Source organism: Vombatus ursinus, unplaced genomic scaffold, assembly GCF_900497805.2.
Source record: "Vombatus ursinus unplaced genomic scaffold, bare-nosed wombat genome assembly UNPS02014784.1, whole genome shotgun sequence".
In the NCBI taxonomy this organism is placed as follows: domain Eukaryota; kingdom Metazoa; phylum Chordata; class Mammalia; order Diprotodontia; family Vombatidae; genus Vombatus; species Vombatus ursinus.
Window position 1 is genome coordinate 31295693 of NW_020954562.1, and position 25203 is coordinate 31320895.

The 25203-nt window shown below is 35.9% G+C and overlaps 1 protein-coding gene across 5 annotated transcripts in view; it reads left to right on the forward strand.

The window, feature by feature from the left end:
• The window catches only part of SPOCK3 (SPARC (osteonectin), cwcv and kazal like domains proteoglycan 3), a 706138-nt gene that overhangs the window by 172221 nt on the left and 508714 nt on the right, over positions 1–25203 (forward strand). For 3 of the 5 annotated variants that reach the window (XM_027866933.1, XM_027866929.1, XM_027866931.1), the window contains one exon: positions 19080–19125. The exons of 1 other annotated variant lie outside the window; for it this stretch is intronic. In XM_027866933.1, the coding sequence (XP_027722734.1) occupies positions 19080–19125 (46 nt within the window). Of the gene's footprint in view, positions 1–4266; positions 4281–19079; positions 19126–25203 lie in introns of all 5 variants that reach the window. One more of the 5 variants, XM_027866928.1, reaches the window with a different exon arrangement.

Consider the following 25203-nt stretch of genomic DNA (forward strand, 5'->3'; position numbering starts at 1 on the left):
ATTTTTAGTTTTCAACATGCACTTCCAGAAGATTTTGAGTTCCAATTTTCTCCCCATCTCACCTCTCCCCCACCACAAGACAGCATGCATTCTGAATACCTCTCCCCCTAACCTGCCCTCCTTTCTATCTCCCCCCTTCTCTTTTCCCCTTCCCCTTCTTCTTCTATTTTCCTGTACGGCAGGATATATTTCTATACCCCATTGCCTATATTTCTTATTTCCCAGTTGCATGTGAGAACAAGTTTTAACATTTGTTTTTAAAACTTTGAGTTCCAAATTTTCTCCCTTACTCCTTCCCCACCCACCTTCATTGAGAAGGCAAGCAACTCGATACAGATTATATATGTGTAGTCATGCAAAACACTTTCATAGTAGTCATATTGTAAAAAACTAACTATATCCTATACCCTATCCTACCTTCATCCTATCCCACCCCCCCATTTATTCTATCCTCTCTTTTGACCCTGTCCCTCCCTCCTCAGAAGTGTTTGCTTCTGATTACTCCCTCCCCTAATTTACCCTCTCCTCTATTGTCCCCCTGTTCATCCCTCAGGACTGTGCTGACACTGGGGCTGGGACTAAGCTTCTTTCTCATTGTGGTCACAGACCTTTTCTATTGACCTTCTAAGTTGTGTTTGGTGTTTGTGGGTTGAGAAATCTGGAAACCACCACAGCTGCCCATGATTCCATACCCTGAGACCTGCTCCAGTTTCACTGAGACCCTGCCTGCATGCCCACGCTGAACTTCGTTTCTCTCCCAGCCCGGCATGATAGACCTTTCCAATCAACCATCCATGTTGTCTTGTGCTGGAAGTTTGTTTCACTTTGTCTTTTTGTAAGTTCTGTTGCTCTAGAATTTGTTCAGAGTCATTTTTTATTTGGAGGCGTTTGGGGAAGTGCTCAAGTAAGTCACTGCTTTTACTCCACCATCTTGCTGGGATCTCATTTGGAAAAAAATAAATTGTATTGAATAGGTTAGACATTTCAGCTTAAATTTTAATTCAAAAAGGTAAGAATTTAGTGAATAAAGTAAAACCGAGGAAATCAGTTATATATATACATATATATAGACACATAATACATATTACATATATCTATATCTGCATACATTTATATATAAACACAGATATATGCACATGTATACATTCTTTTATTGTATGATAGTAAACTCTTAAATTGTTATCTTGTTATTTTAGTACTTTAAAAGAAACATGAATTTCTGAGTATAAGTACTCATTCTCTTGATAAAAATAGCAACTTCTGTTCACCTTGGTAGAACATCTTCATAATTTCCTATAGCCTACAACAATGATACAACAAAATCGTTACCTGGCATTTAACCTGGAAATGTGCTTTTCTGAAGTTACTTAGGCTGGTCCTTGAATAGTAGATACATAATATATAGATTGGTCCCTGTTTTATCCTTTCTATAATAAGAGAACCTGACAGAGTTTGTGCTCTATTGGCATAACCTTTGAAAGAGCAGAATCATCTCTATGCCAAGATGAGTCATCAGGTCAAGAAATGATTGAAAGAAATAATTTGCATTCATTTATTTAATGATATAACCTGAAATGATACTAGGTATTTCAGTGCATGAATACAATGATGTATTAGTACCAATTTCTCTCAGAGGAAATACACACACACACACAAACACCCACATATTCACTTTAGTAATGTTGTAAAGAAGAATTACAACCATTGGGAGGAACTACAAAAAATAAGAAACAAAACAAAACAACAACAACAACAAAAAGAGAGCAAATAATATACTTTCAACTACATTCAGACTCTAAAGTTCTTCCTCTGGATGTGGATAGCATTTTCTTTTCTTTCTTTTCTTTCTTTCTTTTTTTCCCTTTTTCTTTCTTTCTTTCTTTCGTTTTCAACATTTACTTCCACAAGATTCTAAGTTCCAAATTTTCTCCCCATATCTCTCCTCCCCCCATCCCAAGACAGCATGCATTCTGATTACTCTTTCCCCGAATCTGTCCTCTCTTCTATCACCCCACAAACCCTTTTCTTATCCCCTTTCTCTTCTATTTTTCTGGGTAAAATAGATTTACATACCCCAATGCCTGGGTACCTTATTTCCCAGTTAGATGTAAAAACATTTTTTAACATTCATTATTAAAACTTTGAATTCCAAATTCTCTCCTTTCCTCCCTCTCCCCTACCCTCAATGAGAAGTTAAGCAATTCTATATATGTTATACATGTGTAGTCAAGCAAAACACTTCCATAATAATCATATCAATAAAAGCTAACTATATTTTACTCCAACTTATCCCACTCTGTTTATTCTATTCTCTCCTTTGACCCTATCCCTCCTCAAAATTGTTTGCTTCTGGTTACCCCCTCCCTCAATCTAATCTCCCTTTTATCACACCCCCTTATCCCCTCCTCCCTTATTTTCCTGTAGGGTAAGTTAAATTTCCATGCCCAACTGAGTGTGTATGTTATTCCTTCTTAAGCCAAATCCAACGAGAGTAAGGTTCACTCATTCCCTCTCCCCTCCCCCCTTTCCCCCACTGTAAAAGCTTTTTCTTGTCTCTTTTATGTGAGATAATTTACCCCATTCTACCTCTCCCTTTCTCCTTCTCCCAGTACATTCCTCTCTCACCCCTTAATTTAACTTTTAGATATAATTCCCTTCTGTGATGTCTGTCTATGTATATATGACTTCCAACTATTCTAATAATGAGAAAGGTTTCATGAGTTACAAATATGTAACTCCATGTAATTCCATGTAAGAATGTAAACAGTTCAACTTTAATAAGTCCCTTATGATTCCTCTTTCATGTTTATCATTTCATACTTCTTGAGTCTTGTATTTGAAAGTTAATTTTTCTATTTAGCTCTGTTTTTATTCTCAAGAATAAATTAATTTTCTCTAAGTCATTGCATGTCAATTTTCCCCCTCATTGATTACACTCAATTTTACTGTGTAGATGATTCTTGATTTTAATTCTAGCTCCTTTGACCTCCAGAACATCATATATTCCCAGCCCTCTTATCCCTTAATGTAGATATTGCTAAATCTTGTGTTATCTTGACTGTGTTTCCACAGCACTTAAATTGTTTCTTTCTGGCTGTTTGCAATATTTTCTTCTTTACTTGGGAACTCTGAAATTTGGCTATAATATTCCTGAGATTTGTCCTTTGGGATCTCTTTCAGGAGGTGATCAGTGGATTCTTTCAATTTCTATTTTATCCTCTGGTTCTAGAATATCAGGGCAGTTTTTCTCTTAAAATATGATGTCTAGGCTCTTTTTTTTGTCATAGCTTTCAGGTTGTCCAATAATTTTTAAATTCTATCTCCTACATCTATATTCCAGGCCAGTTATTTTCCTTTTCTTTTTCTTTCTTTCCTTCTTTTTTTTCCATTGCTTTTATTTCAAAGCATATTCTCTATCTTCTATTAGCCAATCATCTATCCTTTGTAGCAAAGATGAAAAAAGAACACAGAAAAAAATGCAATTTATCAAAAGTAACTCCACAAATCAATATTCTAAAAGAATCCATGTTGCTCCATACCCATCTCTTCCCACCTCTGCAAATGAAGGACAGAAGAGCATTTTCTCACCTCTTCTTCAAATCCAAATGTTACCCTGATACCAAATTACTGCTTCTAAAGACATGTCCATGTCCCCCTTTATCCCTAACCTTTTGATTGGTGTTGCCATGGATAGGAGTGAATCTTGTGACACAACTCAAAAATCATTCTATTTGATTCATGTGCTCACTAGCTTCTCCCAGTTAACATTACAGTTTTTTTCTCATTTTGCATGTCTTTGTGATGGGACCTGATTCAGACTGGGATCTCGGTAGTTTAGGTCTGCTTTGGGGATCATGCATTAGTAAAGCTTTCAATGGTTCACCAAAAGGGGTTTGTTTTGCCAGAGTATAGAAAGAGATACTCATCAAGGCTGAGAGCAGAAGAAGAAACTGAGGCTGCAAAGGAGTTCTCAAGGTCATGCAGATATTTAGTAGTTAAAGTAGAATCACATCAACGAACATATTTCTGCCCCTACAGAGAAGAGAGCTTTCTTGGTAAATGTCCACCTGAAAAGATACCTCAAGATTTTGTCTTCTTTGGCCATTTATGCAGCATAGAAGGGAATTATCACTGTAACCCATGGTGATAGGTCCCTCATGGATTAGACCTTTGGCAGAAGGAAGGGGCTTCCCTAATTAACATGCCTCTTGGAAATAGAAGAGGATTGCTCACATGGCCCATCTTGTAGAACAATAAAGGACTAAGGTCATGAGATGGAGGTACAGAAGACTTGTGCTTTGGTACCCATTCTTACTATGAGTCATTTGGACTCTTCAGGCCTGATGGGAAAGGGGTTGCCTTTCTAGTAGCCTGAAAGTGTTTGCTTTCTGAAGGAAATTCAAACCACATGGTGCATTAGGAGTCTGGAAGGGAACATGAAAGAACTTGGAGACCACAAGAATGTTGGACTGTTAGCCTGCTGCCAAACCTGAATTGAGTTCACTTCTGAGCATAGCTTGTGGGCTATTGATAGTGAGTTATTTTTTGTTTTTTTATCTGTTTATGAGCTCCTCTGAGTCATTTAGGCTTGGTACATTTTGCCATGGTATGAAATAAAGGCTGTCCTCTTTCCAATATGCATTTAGTTCCCCTAAATGTTTACATGAGATCTGAGGATTCCTTTACCACATGAGTGGACATGGAGATATATTTGAAGATTTCCATGAGTAAAATGAATAGTGACATGATGATCAAAAAGAGAAACTTGGCTTTTTTGGTTGACTCCTTTCAATCAGTGCTTCCACATGAGTTGAGAATTTGGTGTGCACTGGGACAGAAGATTACTTGATAATTCCAAGTCCTCAGTGAAGAAAGTGCTAAAAGATATGAATGAACTTTTTTCCAAAGATGAGACACAAGTGGGTAAAATTCACTTGAAAAAACCTTCAACATTGCTAAAAAGCAAAGACTTGCCAATTATCACAAATTGGAGACACCACCACAATCCATAAAATTTGAAAACTAATGAAAAGGAGAACTCCATGTTCATTGAGTTGCAGAAAACAGGCACATTCATTTGTTGTTAGAATTGCAAATATTTTTCTTAATTTATTTATTTTTAGTTTTCAATATTCACTTCCACAAGATTTTGAGTTCCAAATTTTCTCTCCATCTCGCCTCCCCGTACCCCAAGATGGTGAGCCTTCTGAATACCCTTTCCCCTCCTTTCTATCACCACTCCCTTCTGTATTCCCCTTCTCCTTCTATTTTCCTGTAGGGCAGGATAGATTTCTATACCCCATTGCATGTATAGATTATTTCTGAGTCACATGTGAAAACAATTTTTAACATTTGTGATTAAAAGTTTGGTTTCCAAATTTTCTACTTTCCTCCCTCCCCACCCACCCTCATTGAGAAGGCAATCAACTCGATACTGGTCATACATGTGTAGTTATGCAAAACACTTCCATAGTAGTCATGTTGTGAAAAACTAACTCTATTTCCCTTCATTCTATCCTGTCTCCTGTTTATTAGATTCTCTCTTTTAACCCTGTCCCTGTTCAGAAGTGTTTACTTCTGATTACACCCTCCCCTAATCTGTCCTCCCTTCTATCATTTCACCCCCTTATCACCTTTCCCCCTATTTCCATATAAGGTAAGATAAATTTCCATAACCAGTTGGATGCATATGCTATTACTTTCTCAAGCCAAATCCAATGAGAATAAGATTCACTCATTCACTTTCACTTTTCCCCACATCCCCTCCACTGTAAAATCTTTTTCTTGTCTGTTGAATATGAGATAATTTACCTCATTCTACCTCTCTGTTTCTCCTTCTCCCAGTATAATCCTCTCTCACCCATTAATTTTATTTTTATATCACATCTTCATCTTCAACTCACACTGTGCCATCTATATCTATCTACACATATATGTATTTTTCCCCTCCAACTACCCTAATACTGACAAAGGCCTCATAAGTTACAAATATCATCTTTCCATGTAGGAATGCGAACAGTTCAACTTTAATAAGCCCCTTATGATTTCTTTTTCCTGTTTATCTTTTAATGCTTCTCTTGAGTCTTATATTTGAAAGTCAAATTTTCTATTAAGCTCTGGTCTTCTCATCAAAAATGCTTGAAAATCCTCTAATTCACTGAATGTCCAATTTCCCCCTGAAGAGTTATACTCAGTTTTGTTAGGTAAATGATTCTTTGTTGTAATCCTCTCTCCTTTGACCTCCAAAGTATTCCAAGCCCTCTGGTCCCTTAAAGTAGAAGCTCCTAAATCTTGTGTTATCCTAATTGTCTTTCCACAGTACTTGAATTGTTACTTTCTGGCTGCTTGCAATATTTTCTCTTTGACCTGGAAACTCTGGAATTTGGCTACAATATTCCCATGAGTTTTCCTTTGGGGATGTCTTTCAGGAGGTGATTAGTGGATTCTTTCAATTTCTGTTTTGCCCTCTTGTTCTAAAATATCAGAGCAGTTTTCATTGATAATTTCTTGAAAGATGATGTCTAAGCTCTCTCTCTCTCTTTTTTTTTGATCATGGTTTTCAGATAGTCCAATAATTTTTAAATTATCTCTCCTGGATTTATTTTCCAGGTGAGCTGATTTTCCAATGAGATCTTTCACATTGTTTTCTATTTTTTTTCACTCTTTTGGATTTGTTTTACAGTGTCTTGATTTCTCATAAAGCCACTAGCTTCCAATTGCTCCATTCTAATTTTAAGGAAGTATTTTCTTCAGTAAGCTTTTGGACTTCCTTTTCCATTTGTCCAATTCTGCTTTTGAAGGCCCTCTTTGCCTCATTGACTTTTTGGACCTTTTTTGCCATTTGTGTTAGGCTATTTATTAAGGTGTTATTCAGAATTTTTGGGGGTCTCCTTTAGCAAGCTGTTGACTAGTTTTTCAAGATTTTCTTGCATCACTCTCATTTCTCTTTCCAGTTTTTCCTCTACTTCTCTTACTTGCTTCTCCAAATCCTTTGTGAGCTCTTCCAAGGCCTGGGACTGGTTCATATTTTTCTTAGAGGCTTTGGGTGTAGGATCTTTGACCTTATGGTCTTCTTCTGGTTGTATGTTTTAATCTTCTTTGTCACCAAAGAATGATTCTATGGTATGACTTTTTTTTTGCACTGTTTGCTCATGTTCCCCACCAATTACTTGGGTTTTAAACTCTTTGGTCAGGTAGGGTTCTACTTTCAGTGTGGAGGGTGTACTGTCCCAAGTCTTGGGGGTTTTGTGCAGCTGTATTCAAAGATACTATAAATTTTCAGTTCTTCCAAGGTGGTACAATCAGGGGTGAGGTGTTTACTCCTTTCCTGGCCTGTGCTCTGGTCTATGAGTGACCACAAGCATTCTTTTCTGCCTTGAAAGTGTGAGGAGGGTTCCCTCTCCACAGCTGCCACAAGCTCCCTTATGCTAGCACTCCTCCTCGCCCCAAGCCATCACCCAGGATTGTAAAGAAGATCCAAGCATGGCCAAAGCAAAAGAATTGTGCCTCAGTGCCAGCAAAGAGATCCCTCCTGTCCCCCTTTGATCAGTCACTAAATACCCCCATTGCCTGTGGGTGAAAAACTTTGAAGCAACTGTGGCCACTGTAGCCACAGCCCAGGGACTGTGCTAGTGCCAGGAGTAGACCACACTCCTCTCTCACCATGATCAGACAGGCTTTTCTTACTTACCTTCTAAGTTGTCTTTGGTGTTTGTGGGTTGAGAAGTCTGGAAACCACCACAGTTGCCCACGATTTAGTCCCCTGAGGCCTGCTCCAAGTTCTCTGAGGCTTGGTCTTTACCTGTGTGTCTAAGCCGAACTATGCTCCTCACTCAGCCCAGAATAATAGACCTTTCCAATCAATCATCCAGGTTGTCTTTGGTTGTAAACCTGTTTCATCCTGTCCTTCTGTGGGTTCTGCTGCTCTAGAATTGTTTAGAGTTATTTTTCAGGTATTCGGAGGGGTTTGGGGGAGAGTTCAATCAAGTCACTGCTTTTGTCATGCCATTTTGGCTCCACCCCCTCACTTATTTTTCCAATGAAATATTTCACATTTTCTATTTTTTCATTCTTTTGATTTTATTTCAAAATTTCTTGATTTCTCACAGAGTCATTGCCTTCCATTTGCTTCATCATATTTTTGAGGAATTATTTTCTTCATTGAGCTTTTTGGCTTCCTTTTCCATTTGGCCAGTTTTGCTTTTTAAGACATTCTTCACCATATTGGCTTTTTGCACCTCTTTTGCCATTTGGTCTAGTCTATTTTTAAGGTGTCATTTCTTTGGAGTCTCCTTTAGCAAGCTATTGACTGATTTTTCATATTTTTTTTTTGCACCACTCTCATTTCTCTTTCCAATTTTTCCTCTACTTCTTTTACTTGATTTTAAAAATCTTTTTTTAAATCTCTCCCATGATCTGAGGCCAATTCATATTTTTCCTGGAGGCTTTGGATGTAGGAGCTTTGACTTTGTTGTCTTCTTCTGAGTTTATGTTTTGATCTTCTTTGTTTTCAAAGTAAGCTTTTAGAGTCTGATTTTTTTCTGCTGTTAGCTCATTTTCCCAGCCAATTACTTGACTTTCTAACTTTTTGTTAAGGTAAGACACTGCCTCCAGTGTGGATGGAATACTGTCCCAACTTCAGTGGTTTGGGGCAGCTGTTTTCAGAGATACTTCTAGGGAGCTGTAAGTTTTCAGTTCTTCCAAGGTGGTTTGATTTTTGGAGTGGTGTTTACTGCTCTCCTGGCCTGTGTTTTTTGACTGTGAATGACCCCAAGCACTCTCTTCTGTCCTGGAACTGTGAGGAGAGTTCCCTCTCCACTGTTGCCACAAGCTCAGCTATGCTAGTGCTTCTCCTTGCCCTAAGTCTTCCACCCAGGAATACAGCCCATATCCAAGTACGGGCAAAGAAACAGAATCCTATTACAGTGACCCCTGTAATCTCCTTCTGACCAATAGTTTGATCCCTTTGCTATCTGAGGGCTTAGAGCTCTGGGAGCAGACACTACCACTACCACTGCTGCCACTGCTATTGCTGCTGCCCCTGGGCTATGCTGGGCAAGAGCTTGACTCCTCTCCTCTCTCACCCACGTCTGACAGACCTTTCCTACTGAGTTTCTAAATTGTCTTTCTCATTTGTGGTTTGAGAAGTCTAGAAACCACCACAGCAGCCTGTAGTTCAGTCTCCTGAGGCTTGCTCCAGGTTCTCTGGGGCCTGTTTTGTGCTGCTGTAGTTTGCTCTGGAAAGCACTCCTCTCCTAGCACAGTGCAACAGACCTTTCCTGTTCACCTTCCAGGCTGTCGTGGGTTGGAAATTTGTTTCACTCTTTTTGTATATTCTGCTACTCTAGAATTTATTTAGAATCATTTGTTACAGGTATTTGGAGGGGTTAAGGGGAGAGCTCAAGTGACTCCCTGTCTTTACTCCACTGTATTTCCACCTAAATTCTAGAATTTTTCATCATGAGTCCTTTGGAGTTGTCTTAAATCCTTGCATTGCTGAGAAGAGCTAATTCTATCAAAGTCAGTCATAACAAAATGTGGCTATTGCTATGTACAGTATCCTCTTGGTTCTGCTTACTTCACTCAGCATCAGTTCATGTAAGTAGTTCCAGTTTTTTTTTTCTGAAGTCTGCCTGCTTACCACTTCCTCATAGCACAATAGTATTTTATTATATTCATATACCACAACTTGTTCAGCCATTCCCAAATTGATGAGCATCCCCTCAATTTCCCATTCTTGACCACCACAGAAAGAACTGCTATAAATATTTTTGTACATATGGGTTCTTTTCCCATTTTTTATGCTCTTTTTGGGATACAGACCTAGAATCACTATTGCTGTGCGAAAGGGTATGCACAGTTTTATAAGTTTTGGGCATAGTTTCAAATTGTTCTACAGAATGGCTGGATCAGTTCACAACTCCACCAACAATGCATTAGTGTCCCATTTTCCCCATATCTTCCCCAACATTTGTCATTTTTGTGTGTTGTCATGTTAGCCAATCTGACCCATTCCACTGACAGACCAATCTCTTAACCACTATCAAGTAGTTTTGATGGTTGCTGCTTTATAAAACAATTTAAGATCTGTTATGGCTAGGGCACCTTCCCTTGAATTTTTTTTATTAATTAGTTCCCTTGATATTTTAGATCATTTTTTCTTCCAGATGAATCTTGTTATTATTTTTTCTATGTCCATATATATATACATTTTTTTTTCTTTCGGTAGTTTGATTGTTATGGTATTGAATGGTAATTTAGGTAGAATTGTATTGGCATGAATTGGTAGAATTGTATGAAGTAGAATTATATTGGCATGGCCTATCTATGAGCAACTGATATTTTGCAGGCACTTAAATGTGACTTTATTTGTGTGAAAAGTGTCTTATAATTGTGTTTATGTAGTTCCTGGGTTTGTTTTGGCAGGTAGACTCCCAAATATTCTATAATGTCTACAGTAAATTTAAATGGAATTTCTCTTTCTATCTCTTCCTGTTCAGCTTTGTTAGCAATGTCATGGAAATGCCAGTGATTTATATGGATTTATTTTATATCGTGAAACTTTGGTAAAGTTGTTTATTATTTCAAGTAGTTTTTTTTATTTGATTCAGTAGGACTCTCTAAGTATACCATCATATCATCTGAAAAGAGTGAGTTTTGTTTCTTTTTCTTTGTTCTAATTCCTTCAATTTCTTTTTCTTATTGCTAAAACTAACATTTTAGTACAATATTGAACAACAGTGGTGATAATGGACATCCTTGTTTCACATATGATCTTACTGGAAAAGTTTCTAGCTTATCCCCATTGCATATAATGTTTGTTGATGGTTTGAGCCAGATGTTTCTGATAATTCTAAGGAAGGATCCATTTTTCCCTATGCTCTCTAGTGTTTTTAACAGAAATGGGTGTTGTATTTTGTCAAAGCTATTTCTTTTTTTTTTGAAGTAGGTTTTTTTTTTATAATTTTATTATGTTAATTTTTTGTAAATTTTTAACAAGTGTTTCTAAAGCTTTGGGTTACAAATTTTCTCCCTTCCTCTCTCTTCACTCACCCTCATTGAAAAGGCAAGCATCTCAATACAGGTTATAGATGTGTAGTCATGCAAAACACTTCCATAGTAGTCCTGTTGTGAAAAACTAATTATATTTCCCTTCGTCCTATCCTACTCCCCATTTATTCTATTCTCTTTTGACCCTGTCCCTCCTCAAAAGTGTTTGCTTTTGATTATTCCCTCCCTCAATCTGCCCTCCCCTCTATCAACTGCCTGTTGTCTTGTCCCCTTCCCCCCTTATTTTCCTGTAGAGTAAGATAGATTTCCATACCCCATTGTGTATGTTATTCCGTCCTTAAGCCAAATCCTATGAGAATAAGATTCATTCCTTCCCTCTCATCTTCCCCCATTTCCCCTCCACTGTAAAAGCCTTTTCTTTTCTGTTTCATGTGAGATATTCTACCTCATTCCACTTCTCCCTTTCTCTTTCTCCCAGTACAATCTTCTCCCAACCCTTAATTTTATTTTCCAGATATCCCTTCATCTTCAACTCAGCCTGTGTCCTCTATCTATCTATACAAACATATAATTTTTTCCCTCCCTCTACCCTAATACTGACAAAAGACTCATGAGTTACAAATATCATCTTTCCATGCAGGAATGTAAACAGTTCAACCTTAATAAGTCTCTTATGATTTCTCTTTCCTGTTTACCTCTTCCATGTTTCACTTGAGTCCTGTATTTGAAGGTCAAATTTTCTATTCAGCTCTGGTCTTCTCCACATGAATGCTTGAAAGTCTTCTATTTCATTGAATAACCATTTTTTACTCTGAAGGATTATACTCAGTTTTGCTGGGTAGGTGATTCTAGGTTGTAATCCTAATTCCTTTGCCCTCTGGAATATTATACTCCATGCCCTCAGGACCCTTAATGTAGAAGCTGCTAAATCTTGTGTTATCCTGATTGTGTTTCCACAATACTTGAATTGTTTCCTTCTGGCTGCTTGCAATATCTTCTCCTTGACCTGGGAATTCTGGAAACTGGCTTTAACATTCCTAGGAGTTTTCCTTTGGGGATCTCTTTCAGGAGGTGATCAGTGGATTCTTTCAATTTCTATTTTACCCTCTGGTTCTAAAATATCAGGGCAGTTTTCCTTGATCATTTCTTGAAAGATGATGTCTAGGCTCTTTTTTTGATCATGGCTTTCAGATAGTCCAATAATTTTTAAGTTCTCTCTCCTGGAACTATTTTCCAGGCCAGTTGTTTTTCCAGTGAGATATTTCACATTCTCTTCTATTTTTTCATTCCTTTTGATTAGTGTTACTTGATTTCTCAAATTGTCCCTCTCGTCCAATTTCTCCATTCTAATTTTTAAGGAAGTATTTTCTTCAGTAAGCTTTTGGACTTCCTTTTCCATTTGGCTAAGTTTACTTTTAAGGGCATTCTTCTCCTCATTGGCTTTTTGGACCTCTTTTGCCATTTGGGTTAGGCTATTTTTTAAGGTGTTATTTTCTTCAGTATTTTTTTGGGTCTCTTTTAGCATCACTCTCAGATTTTCCTTTACTTCTCTTACTTGCTTCTCAAAATTCTTTTTGAGCTCTTCTATGCCCTGGGACCAATTCATATTTTTCTTGGAGGCTTTGGATGTAGGAGCTTTGGCTTTGTTGTCTTCTTCTGGTTGTATGCTTTGATCTTCTTTGTCGTCAAATTAAGATAATATAGTCTGACTCTTTTTGTGCTGTTTGCTCATGATCCTGGCCAATTACTTGAGTTATAAACTCTTTGTTAATGTAGGAATCTGTTTCCAGTGTGGAGAATGTACTGTCCCAAGCTTCAGGGGTTTTGTGCAGCTGTTTTCAGAAATACTTCTAGGGACCTGTAAATTTTCAGTTCTTCCAAGGTGGTATGATCAAAGGCGAGGTGTTTACTTCTTTCCTGGCCTCTGCTTTGGTCTATGAGCACTCTTTTCTGTCTTGGAATTGTGTGGAGGGTTTCTTCTCTGCAGCCACTACAAGCTCCACCACACCAGAGCTCCTCCTCACCCTAGGTCCACTACCCAGAACTGTGATCCAGATCCAAGCACAGGCAAAGCAAGAGAATCCTGCACCAGCAGAGAGATCCCTGCAATTACCCTCTGATCAGCCACTCAATTCCCCCTCTGCCTGTGGGTCATAAGCTCAGGAGGCAGCCGCTGCCCCAAGGGCACACTCGGGACTTGTGGCTGAGACCTAGCTCCTCTCTCACCACAGTCACAGACTTTTCCCACTGATCTTCTCAGTTTTCTTTGGTGTCCCTGGGTTGAGAAGTCTGGAAACCACCACAGCTGCCAGTGATTCAGTCCTTTGAGGCCTGCTCCAGGGTCGCTGTGGCCTGCACACTCACGCCAAACTACGCTCCTCTCTCGGCCCGGCTCAATACACCTTTCCCAACAACCATTCAGGCTATCTTGGACTAGAAATTTGTTTCACTCTGTCTTTTTGTGGGTTCTGCTGCTTTAGAATTTGTGTAGAATCATTTTTTAATAGGTATTTGGAGGGATTTGGGGGAGAGCTTAAGCAAGTCACTGTTTTCCCTCTACCATCTTGTCTCCACCCCCTCTCAAAGCTATTTCTGCATCTATTGAGATAATAATATGATTTCTGTTAGTTTTGCTTTTGACATGGTAAATTACACAGATAGTTTTCCAGACCTGCATTCCTTGGATAAATCCTACCTGGTTATAATATATTATCCTTGAGATAAGTTTATGTAAACGTTTGGCAAAATTTTATTTAAAATTTTTCTATCTATATTGATTAGGAACATTGGTTATAATTTTCTTTCTCTGTTTTGACTCTTCCAAGTTTAGGTATCAGCACCATATTTGTGTCATAAAAAGAATGTGGTAGGACTCCCTGATAGTCTATTTTCCCAAATAGTTTATATACTATTTGAATTAAACATTCTTTAAATGTTTGGCAGAATTCAACTGTAAATCCATCTGGCCCTGGTGATTTTTTTCTTAGGGAGTTCATTGATGGTTTGTTCAATTTCTTTTCCCAAAATGGGGTTATTTAAGTATTTTATTTCTTTGTCTGTTAATCTGGGTATTTTATATTTTTGCAAATATGCTTCCATTTCAGTAAGATTGTCAAATTTGTTAGCATATAGTTGAGCAAAATAGCTCCTATTGTTTTAATTTCCCCTTCATTGGTGGTAAATTCATCTTTTTAATTTTTGATAATAGTAATTTGGTTTTCTTCTTTCTTTTTTCAATCAAATTAACCAGAGTTTTATCTATTTTTATTTTTTTCATATATCCAACTCTTAGTTTTATTTATTAGTTTAATATTTTTCTTAATTTCAGTTTTATTAATCTCTACTTAGGTTTTCAGTATTTCTAACTCATATTTATTTAGAGATTTTAATTTATCTTTTTTTCTAGCTTCTTTTAATTGCATGACCAATTCATTGGACTCTTCTTTCTCTGTTTTCTTCATGTAAGTATTTAAAGATATAAACTTTCACATAAGAACTGCTTTGGTTTTATCTCATACATTTTGGTATGTTGTCTAATTATTGTCATTTTCTTGGATGAAATTACTGATTGTTTCTAAGATTTGTTGTTTGACCCATTCATTATTTAGCATTAGATTATTTAGTTTACAATTATTTTTTTTTACTCTATCTTTCCATGACCCTTTATTACATGGAATTTATATTTCATCATAATCTGAAAAGAAGTATTTATTATTTCCACCCTTCTGCACTGTATTGCTCTAATTCATGATCAATTTTTGTGCAGGTGCCATGTACAACTATGAAAAAGTTATATTCCTTTCCATACCCATTCAATTTTCTCCAGAGGTCTACCATATTTAACTTTTCTAAAATTCTATTCACCTCCTTAACTTCTTTCTTGTTTCTTTTGTGGTTAGATTTATCTAATTCTGAGTGGGGAAGATTGAGGTCTCCCACTAGTATAGTTTTGTCGTCTATTTTTTCTTGTAACTCCTTCAACTTCTTCTCTAAGAATTTGGATACTCTACCAATTGGTGCACATAGGTTTAGTAATGATATTGCTTCATTGTCTATGGTAACTTTTAGCAGGATGTAAGTTTCCTTTAATTAGACTTAGTTTAGGTTTTGCTTTGTCTGGAATCAAGATTGCTACCCCTGTTTTTTTTTTTTTAATTTCAGCTGAAGCATAATATATTCTACCCCAGTCTTTTACCTTTACTTTGTGTATATCCCTCTCTTTCAAATGCCTTTCTGGTAAACAACATATTGTAGAATTCTGTTTTTCAGTCCGCTCTGTTATCTGCTTTTGTTTTATGGGAGAGTTCATCCCATTCAAATTCATAGTTGTGAGTGCTATCTGTGTCTTTCTCTCCATCCTATTTCTCTATAGCCCCATTTATGCTTTTCTCTCCCTTTTCTCCTTTTCCTTTCTCACTAGTATTTTGCTCTTGCTTACCACCTCCCTTAATCTGCCCCCCTATCAATCTCTTCCCTTTTCTTCCAATTTTGCCTTGCTACTTCATTCCTACTTTCTATCTACTCCCTACTTTTTCTTTCCACTTTCCCCTCCTACTGGCTATAGGGTAAGTTATATTGCTATGCCTGAGTTTGTTATCCCCTATTTGAGCCATTCTACTGTAATAAGTCTTTGCAACTCTTCATGTGATATAATTTATACTTTTCTGCCTCTTCCTTTCCTCTTCTCCCTATATAATTCCTTTTCACCACTTAATTAAATTTTCTATCATCATGTCAAAGTCAACTTATTCCAATGCTCTCTGTTTATGTATAACTCTTCTAAATAATATAATAAAAATACTGTGCTCAAGAGTTACAAGTATCATTTCCCCTTGTAGTGATGTAAACAGTTTGTCCTTATTAAAAAAAAAATTTTTTTTCTTGTTTACCTTTTTATGCCTCTCTTGAGTTTTGTATTTGAAGATCAAATTTTATGCTGAGCTCTGGTCTTTTCATCAGGAAGTTTGAAAGTCCTTATTTCATTTAATGTTCACTCTTCTCCCCTGAGATATTATTCTCAGTTACACTGGGCAGTTGATCCTCGGTTGTGATCCAAACTTCTTTGCCTTATGGAATGTCCTATTTCAAGACCTCCAATCTTTTAATATACAAACTGCAAGGTCCTGTACAATCCTGACTTTGGCTCCATAATATTTAAGTTGTTTCTTTCTGGCTGCTGGCATTATTTTCTACTTGTCCTGATGGTTCTGGAGTTTGGCTATAATATTCCTTGGTATTTTCAATTTGGGATCACTTTCAGGAGGTAATTGGAGGATTTTTTCAGTGACTATTTTACCCTCTGGTTCCAGGACCTCAGGAGAGTTTTCATTATGATCTCTTGAAAAATGCTGTCCAGTCTCTCCCTCTCTCTCTCTCTCTCTTTCTCTCTCTCTCTCCCTCTCTCAAACATGGGTTTCAGAAAGATTAATAATTTTTAGATTATAGGTTCTGGATCTATTTCCACTTCAGTTGTTTTTTTCCAACTACATATTTTATGTTTTTTCTATTTACTCATTTTTTAAATTTTGTTTGAATTATTCTTGATGTTTCATAGAATCATTAGCCTTCACTTGCCCAGTTCTAATTTTTAATGAATTGTTTTCTTCAGTTAGCTTTTGTAACTCCATTTCTATCTGGTCCATTTCACTTTTTAAAGAGTTCTTCTCTTCAGTTTGTTTTTGTGTCTCCTTTTCCATTTGGCCAATTGTATTTTTAAGGACTTATTTTCCACAGTCAATTTTTGTCTTTCCTTTTCTGAGCTATTGACTCTCTTGCATTCCTTTCATTTTTCCCCAATTTTTCTTCTACCTCTCTTATTTGACTTTTAAATTTTCTCTTGAGGCCTTTCAAGAAGGCATTTGGGCTTCAGAACAGTTGATATGGGTATATTGACAATTTTGTCCTCTTCTGAGTTTGTGCTTTGATCATGCCAGTCCTCTTAGAAAGATTCTATGGTTTCTGCTTTTTGCTCATGATGTTTGCCTATTTCATGGCATTTTAAATTGAATGGTCCTGTGCTCCAGCACAGGGAGTATTGTCCCAAGGTTCTTGTGATGAAGCCAGGGACCTGGTCACTTTCTTTGTGTGCTGGGGTGTCAGATGCCGGCAGCTGGAGGCTCTTGTGTTTTGGCAGCTTACTTGGTGCTGTGCTGGGGTCAGTAATAGTGACACTCTTGGAGTACAGAGGGATCTGGCCTCTTGAGGAGAGCTGCTCTGAAGTCCCAGAAGGTTTGGCTGCTAGAGGATGCCTTCCCACCTGTAATTGTGCTTCCTGGACTTCTGATGAACCTGTGGGAGGTGTTGCTGCTTGAGTCTATTGGTTCTCCTGGCTGTGCTGTGGCATTCAGGGAGGGGTGTTCCTGGTGTTGCAGCTTGCCTGCTCCATCACCCTGGTGCTCAGAATCTCTCACTAGTTTGCTGAGGTGTAGTTTGCTGGGACACCTTTTCCCCTTCCACCAGAGCAAGAGGGATGTTTCCTGCTATCTCCCCAAGCTTCCAGTGTTAAAATACTGCTGCACCTTGTATTTCTGCTGGCTCAGTTGTTAGGGTTTTTCCTGGGGTAATATTTTCTGGGGTTTTAGAGTTCAATGAGTGAGAGAGAGAGTGACTTACTTATTTCTCCACCATCTTAGCTCCCAGAAGTGAATCCTGAGAAAATTTTTTAGTGCAACTCTTTCCTTCCTCCTCTTCTATCCTGCCTCTATCCTTTCCTTTAACTGAGTACGTTGGGGAAATGTATCTCCTGGTGATCTATTAATTTTGTTCTGGACATACCACTTGAAAGAGTTTTGTGATTCATCCACTCATCAATAGTATTGGTGATTAATGGGATAAATATGGAATCATTTCCAGATTCATCAGAATCTCCTCAGTAATATTATTTTATTACATTATCTTCATCCTCAAGGGAATGTCATAGGTGTTTTATGGCCATAAAAAGAATAAACTACTTTGAACAGCTTAAGATCATTTATTTACATTATGAGATTTTTTTCAGGTGGAGAAATCGTTATTCATGAGATTTTACATGTGAATGTTAAAATAAGGACTGAATTCATATGTGAATGTGTGTGTGTGTGTGCATGCGTGCATGCAGGCTCATGTGTGTGTACACTTGCAGACCCCTTTGGAAGTCTGGTGAAGCCTATTTCATGGAATAATGTTTGTAATTGATGAAACACAATATATAGGAACAAAAAGGAAACACATTTCATTGAAGCAAACTTATCTAAATATATCTATATCTATTAAAATTCCTTCTGTGAATTGTGGATTTAGCCTTGTTTTTCTTTTGAGGACTACACAAATTTTTCCCAAACATTTGCATGCCGCTATCTTTCTTATATATATGGAAAATGTGTAGGCTTGTTCCTTTTAGTTCATTTTTTGTCCAGAACTATTTTTTCATCAGTACATATTAAGTTTCCATGTAGGAGCTATCTTTATCAACATATAAATTAATATCGCAGATTTAAAACTTAATTTAAAGTTTAATTAGGTCTCTCCATTTTTTCAGATTTTCAACTGCATATTCATAATTTAATTGAATTTTCAATTAATGACCTCAAAATGTAATAACTAAAATCTATCTATAATATGGATTACTGTGGAATATTTTTATATTGTTACCTTACAATATTAATAGCTCTATTTTAAATTACTGGTGTAAAATGACATTATATAATTGAACCTTAGTATATTTTAAATTGCATATTCACATAAAACCATTATTTCTCATAAAAAATCCTGCCCCATACATGGACATTTTTTATTAAAATACTGAGGAAAATTTTACCTAAAAACAGTTACATGTAAGCAATTTCATTTAGGGATTTAAATTACATAGTAATTTCATATTGCATATTTGTAGAAAAACATTTCAATGCTATGTCAGCAGTTTATTTCTTCTTGATAATTATGTTTTTTTCCTTGTTTTACTTCTTGCTGCTTGCCATCAAAGGAAGTAGAGGTTTGTACACAAGTTCTCTATTTGGCATTTAAGATTTTTACATGCATTTCTGAATTGTAGCTATTCATATCATACTAAAATCACATTATTTTTCAACTAGGATGATTATTTCCGTACTTGGAATTCGGGTAGACCCTTTGATCAAGGTAAGAAATACACTATTCTAGAGTGTGTTTATACTTCATTCTTTTCTAACAAATGATTTAACAGTTTTTTTTTTTATTCTTAAGAGTCAAAAATGAACATTCCAAGAAAATTTTCTAATAACTCATTAGGAAAGATGACTGTCAATAGTTTCATTTATATGACCATTATTTGTGCAATTACAATCATCTTTAAATATTAATATGATATAAACATTAAGTCATTTAAGCAATTTTGTGTATACATTGTTTTTTTTTCTTTCAGTTTTTGGTTGTACATGTAAAACAATGAAGAAATAATGGATAATATTTCACTTCTGGAGTTTTCAGATGCCCATTTATTCTACCTGAAATTAAATATGACTAAATTAGATTTAGAACTAATTTGATTTAAAAAGTAGGCACTGGATGGTATAATTCTTTATGAAATTTCAGAAAAAATGGTTTGACAGACATTTATCTCAGTAGGAAATGTGTTATTTCAGTAGACTGAGGCAGTGCCTTCTTGGAGACCATGAGGAAATGAACCCTCTCCTTGTATAAAACTAAGATTCATCATCTTCTGGAATATTGTTGTATTTTGGGTTAGCCTCTGTTAGGAAATATAAAAATGATGATTAATGGAAAAGAAAAAAATCCTTTGAAGATATGCTGAAAATAAACAACCACAAAAGGGTTATTCATGATGTTTGCAGGTGAATAAAAGTCTTTGCACTCATACTATAAATTCAGGAAGGGTGGAAAGTTGAATTGTAGAATGACAAAGTATCATTATTGCATGACCTAGACTGATTCTTGCTTTGAAACCAAGATAGGAGTTCAGTGCCACTCTCTGACACATCCTGGCTGTGTGACACTAGACAAGACCCTTAAACCTTCAGTGTCCCAAACAATTCTTTCAAAACTATAAATTACAGATAAGTTCCTGACCCACACCATCTCATACTGGATATTTTATATACCAAAAAAAATCAGAGTTCCAGATGGAGAGAATAGGGAGAACACGTATATGTGCCCTTAAGCTCATAATCATAGAATTTCCTTAATCTCATAGTCTTAAAGTTTAAAAGAGATGATTTTGGAATAGATGAAATGAAGTACTACTTTGTGCACAGAAATAAATGGACAGAATTTGTTGCCCCCCAAATATGATATGAAGTGAAAAAATATTAATAGGGAATATATATGGATTAGATAATGAAAATGATTTATAAAGTGAAATTAGAATAGTTTAAATACATTCCTTTTCTTTTAAACATAATATCTTGGAAAATACCATTCTCCTACAAATCATTCCTTGGTTGTAGGTATATTGGCAATGTTAACCTCTTCTGAATTTGTGATTTGATCTTCTCTGCCCCCATAAGAAGAATCTTGCATTTTTCAAAGACTCATGTACCTACTATGTAAATATTGCCACATCAGCATCACTTCATACCTGATCATGAAGTTGGTATATAAGTATGCAATATCATTACATATATTCAATTTTCCAAAGTTGTGACCTGACAGATGACATTTTAATTGAATAGTCACCTGTCAGTTAATGTTAATCTTCAGATGCATTAAATTAAGTGAAGTGCATGGTAGACTGTACACACTTAAATATGAAGAAAGAATTTATTATTTTTAAATATGCAGAAGTTGGACATGATGTTTAGAAATGTGGGTGTAACATGTTAGTGAGAGTAAATGACAAAACAGGCATTGAAAACACATGAATTTTCCACTGGGAAAAGAATCCTACCATCTGCTGAAAAGGTACTGCTAGCTATGGCATGGAACTGTTTTGGTCCTATGGTGGGGAATTTCTGTGAAGAAAAGAATGGAGTAAAAAGTTATCCCCCTGTAAATATCTTAGAAGCAGTATGACTGAAAAAAATGCGTCATGTCCACACAACCAAATTTGTCTTGTAATGAGACAGTGTTCAGACTTGCATTGTCAGTGTAACAATGGAATGTATCCTGCAACAGAAATTTGAGACCCTACCCAATCTGACATATAGTTCTAATGTTGTGCAAAGATAATACAGATATTTCTAAGTGTGACAATATAGATATTTCAACTTTGGTTCACAATTGATTGCGTTCTTTACCAAAACCCCCAAAAAAATTCTCTCACATATTCAAACAGTTTCTCTTGGACTAGAATAAATTTGCCAAAAGTGGGAAATGATTATGTCACCAAATAGAGTATGTTCATGTCTTGCATTAAGCAGTTAGGATGTCCCATTTAAGCATTATTATTAATAATATTAATATGTAGAGTTCTCCTTATTGAACAATTAGGCTGAACAAACCATGGGTCAATTCCAATTCATTGTCATCTGTTCTTTAGTATTATAACTTTGTTTATAATATTTTTTAATGTTTTATTTTTTCAAATTAAATTTAAAATAATTTTAACATTGTTTTTTAAATTTTGAGTTTCAAATTCTCAATTTCTCTCCTTCCCCCACTGAAAAGGCAAGCAATTTGATATACTTGTGACATCAGACAAAATCTATTTTTATATCAGTCATGTTGTAAAAAAAAAAGAAAAGCAATAAGAAAGTTAAAATAAAAGTATGCTTCAATCTGCATTCAAATTTTATTAATTCTTTCTCTAGAGTTATGTAACATTTTTCATCATAAGTTCTTTAAAATTGTTCTGAGAAGGGAAAGTCGAGGTCACCCACTAGTTTAGTTTTATTCTCTATTTCCTAATGTAACTCTTTTAACTCTTTCCTTGTGTATTGTGGATTTTAGATTGTGGTGGCTATATCATTTGGTGCATATATGCTTACTATTGATATTCTGTGATTATGATACCTTTTAGCAAAATGTAGTTTTTCTCTTCAGCTCTTTTAATTAAATCCATTTTTTGCTTTTGCTTTGTCTGAGATCGTGATTGATACCTATGCTTTTTGTTAAAACTTCACCTGAAGATATGAGATTGTGTCCCAGCTACTTACCTTTACTCTATGTTTGTTTGCTTAAAGGGTGTTTCTTGTATACAACACATTGTAGGATTCCTGTTTTTAACCCACTCTGCCATTCACTTCTATTTTATGAGTGAGTTTATCCCATCCACATTCACAGTTATGATTACTGTGTATTTCCTTCATAATATTCCCTTCTCACCTGTTTATCCTTCTCTCTCTCTTTCTCCTTTTACTCTGTGCTTCCTCAAAAATGTTTTGCTTCTGATCACTGTATTCCCAATTCATTCATTTTTCTATCCTTGCACCTTTCCCTGATTCCCCTTCTTCTCTTACTTCCCTGTAAAGTAAAATATTTTTATACCCAAATGAATATGTGGATTATTCTGTTTGAGCCAATTCTTATGAGAGTACATTTCAAGTGTTGTTTGCCATCACAGATTTTTGTAACTTTTGTAAAAACTCTTGTGCCTCTTTTTATGCAAGATAATTTACCCCATTTTACCTCTTACTTCCTCTTTCTCCCAGTGCATCCTTCTTTCTCATCCCTTCATTTTATGTATTTATTTTTGCCTATCATACCATCATAATCAACTAACTCCTCTGCCCTCAGTCTATGAATACTCCTTTTAACTGCCCTAATAATGAGAAGTTCTTAGCAGTTACAAGTATAATCTTCCCATGTAGAAATGGAAACATTTTAATCTTATTGAGTCTCTTACAATTTATCTTCCCTGTTTACCTTTTTATGCTTGAGTCTTGTATTGGAAAGTAACTTTTTTCAGGTCTGGTCTGTTCATCAAGCTTTAGAAATGCCCTTTTCATTAAATGTCCACCTCCTCCTCTGAAAAATTATTGCTGGTAGTTGACACATGGTTATAATCCAAGCTCCTATTCCAAGCCCTTCAATCTTTTAATGTAGAAGCTGCAAGTTCCTGTATAATTCAAACTTTGGATCTATATTTAAATTGTTTCTTTCTGGTGACTTGAAGTATTTTCTCCTTGACCTGATAATTCTATAATTTGGTTACAATATTCCTTACCATTTTCCACTTGGGATGTCTTTCAGGAGGTAATTGGTGAATTCATTTTTTTTTTTCAGCCAAAGACAAGATTTGTTAGAACATCTGTCATATTGTGCAAACTCTTAAGGAATCTAATCATTTGTATCACTAATACAAGTGGGCCAGATTTTAAGAATCTGAGCCCTTGGCTAGATTATAAGAATCTGAGCAGTGGCTAGATTTTAAGTATCTGAACACTTGACTAGATTATAAGAATCTGAGCCTGGTGGATTATTTTTTTTAATTAATTTTGAATGATCAACACTCACTTCCATAAGCTTCTGAGCTTCCAATTTTTCTCCCTCTCCCTTCTCACCTCCCTCCCCAAGACAGCACACAATCTGATATAAGCTATACATATACATTCATATTAAACATATTCTCACATTAGTCATGTTGTAAGTAAGAATTAGAGCCAATAAGAGGAACCACCAGAAAGAAAACAAAACACAACAGAAGAAAAAATAGCAAATAGTGTACTTCGATCTTCATTTAAACTCCATAGTTCTTTCTTCTTTGTGAATAGCATTTTCCATTATGAGGCCTTTGGAGATGTCTTAGATCCTTGTATTGCTAAGAAGGGTTAAGTCTATCAATATTAGTCATGGCACCATGTGGCTGTTACTGTGTACAACATTCTCTTGGTTCTGCTCACTTCACTCACCATCAGACCATACAAGTCTTTTTATGTTTTTCTGAAGTCAGCCTGTTCATCATTTCTTATAGCACAATAGTATCCCATTACATTCATATACCACAACTTGTTCAGTCATTTCCCAATTGATGGGCATCCTCTCAGTTTCCAATTCTTTGCCACCTCAAAAAGAGCTGCTTTGAATATTTTTGTACATGTGGGTTCTTTTCCCATTTTTATGATCTCTCTGGGATACAGCCCTAGAAGTGTTATTGCTGGGTCAAAGGGTATGTACATTTTTATAGCCCTTTGGGCATAGTTCCAAATTGCTCTCCAAAATAGTTGGATCATTTCACAATACCACCAATGCATTAGTGTTCCAATTTTCCCACATCTTCTCCAACATTTATCATTTTCCTGTTTTGTCATGTTGGCCAAACTGTTGGTGTGATATTCTACCTCAGACTAGTTGTTTTCATTGGCATTTCTCTATTCAATAGTGATTTAGAGCATTTTTTCATGTGACTAAAGATGGCTTTAATTTCTTCATCTGAGAACTGCCTGTTCATATATTTTGACCATTTATCAACTGGAGACTGACTTGTATTCTTAGAAATTTGACTTAATTCTCCATATATTTTAGAAATGAGGCCCTTATTAGGTACATTGGTTGTAAAAATTCTTTCTTGATTTTCTACTTTCCTTCTAATCTTGATTGCATTGGCTTAATATGTGCAAAAATTTTTCAATTTAACCTAATCAAAATTATCCATTTTGCATTTCCTAATGTTCTCTTTCTCCTCTTTGATCAGGAATTCTTCTGTTCTCCATAAATTTAATAGGTAAACTCTTACTTGCTCTCCAAGTTTACTTACAGTATCAGCCTTTATATCTAAAAAAGGAACCCATTTTGACTTTATTTTGGTATATGGTGTGAGATTTTGATCTATGCCTACTCTTTTCCAGTTTTCCCAGAAGGTTTTGTCAAAGAGTGTGTCCTTATCCTAGAAGCTGGGGTCTTTGGGTTTATCAAATAATAGATTACTATAGTCATTGAATAGTATGTCTTGCATACGTAAACTATTCTACTGATCTGTTGGATTCTTTTGATGACTATTTTATCCTCTGGTTCTAGGACCTCAGGCAGATTTCCTTCATGATTTCTTGAAACATGTTGTCCAGGCTCTTTTTGATCATGGATTTCAGGAAGACCAATAATTCTTAAATTATTTGTCCTGGATCTATATTCCAGTTCAGTTGTTTTTCCAATGAGGTATTTCATGTTTTCTTCTCTTTTTTTCATTCTCTTGATTTTGTTTGACTGATTCTTGAAGTTTCATAGTCATTAGCTTCTACTTCCCAGTTCTAATTTTTAATGAATTGTTTTCTTCAATTAGCCTTTGTGCCTCCTTTTCCATTTGGCTGATTTCATTTTTAAGGCACTCTTCTCTTCAGTGAGTTT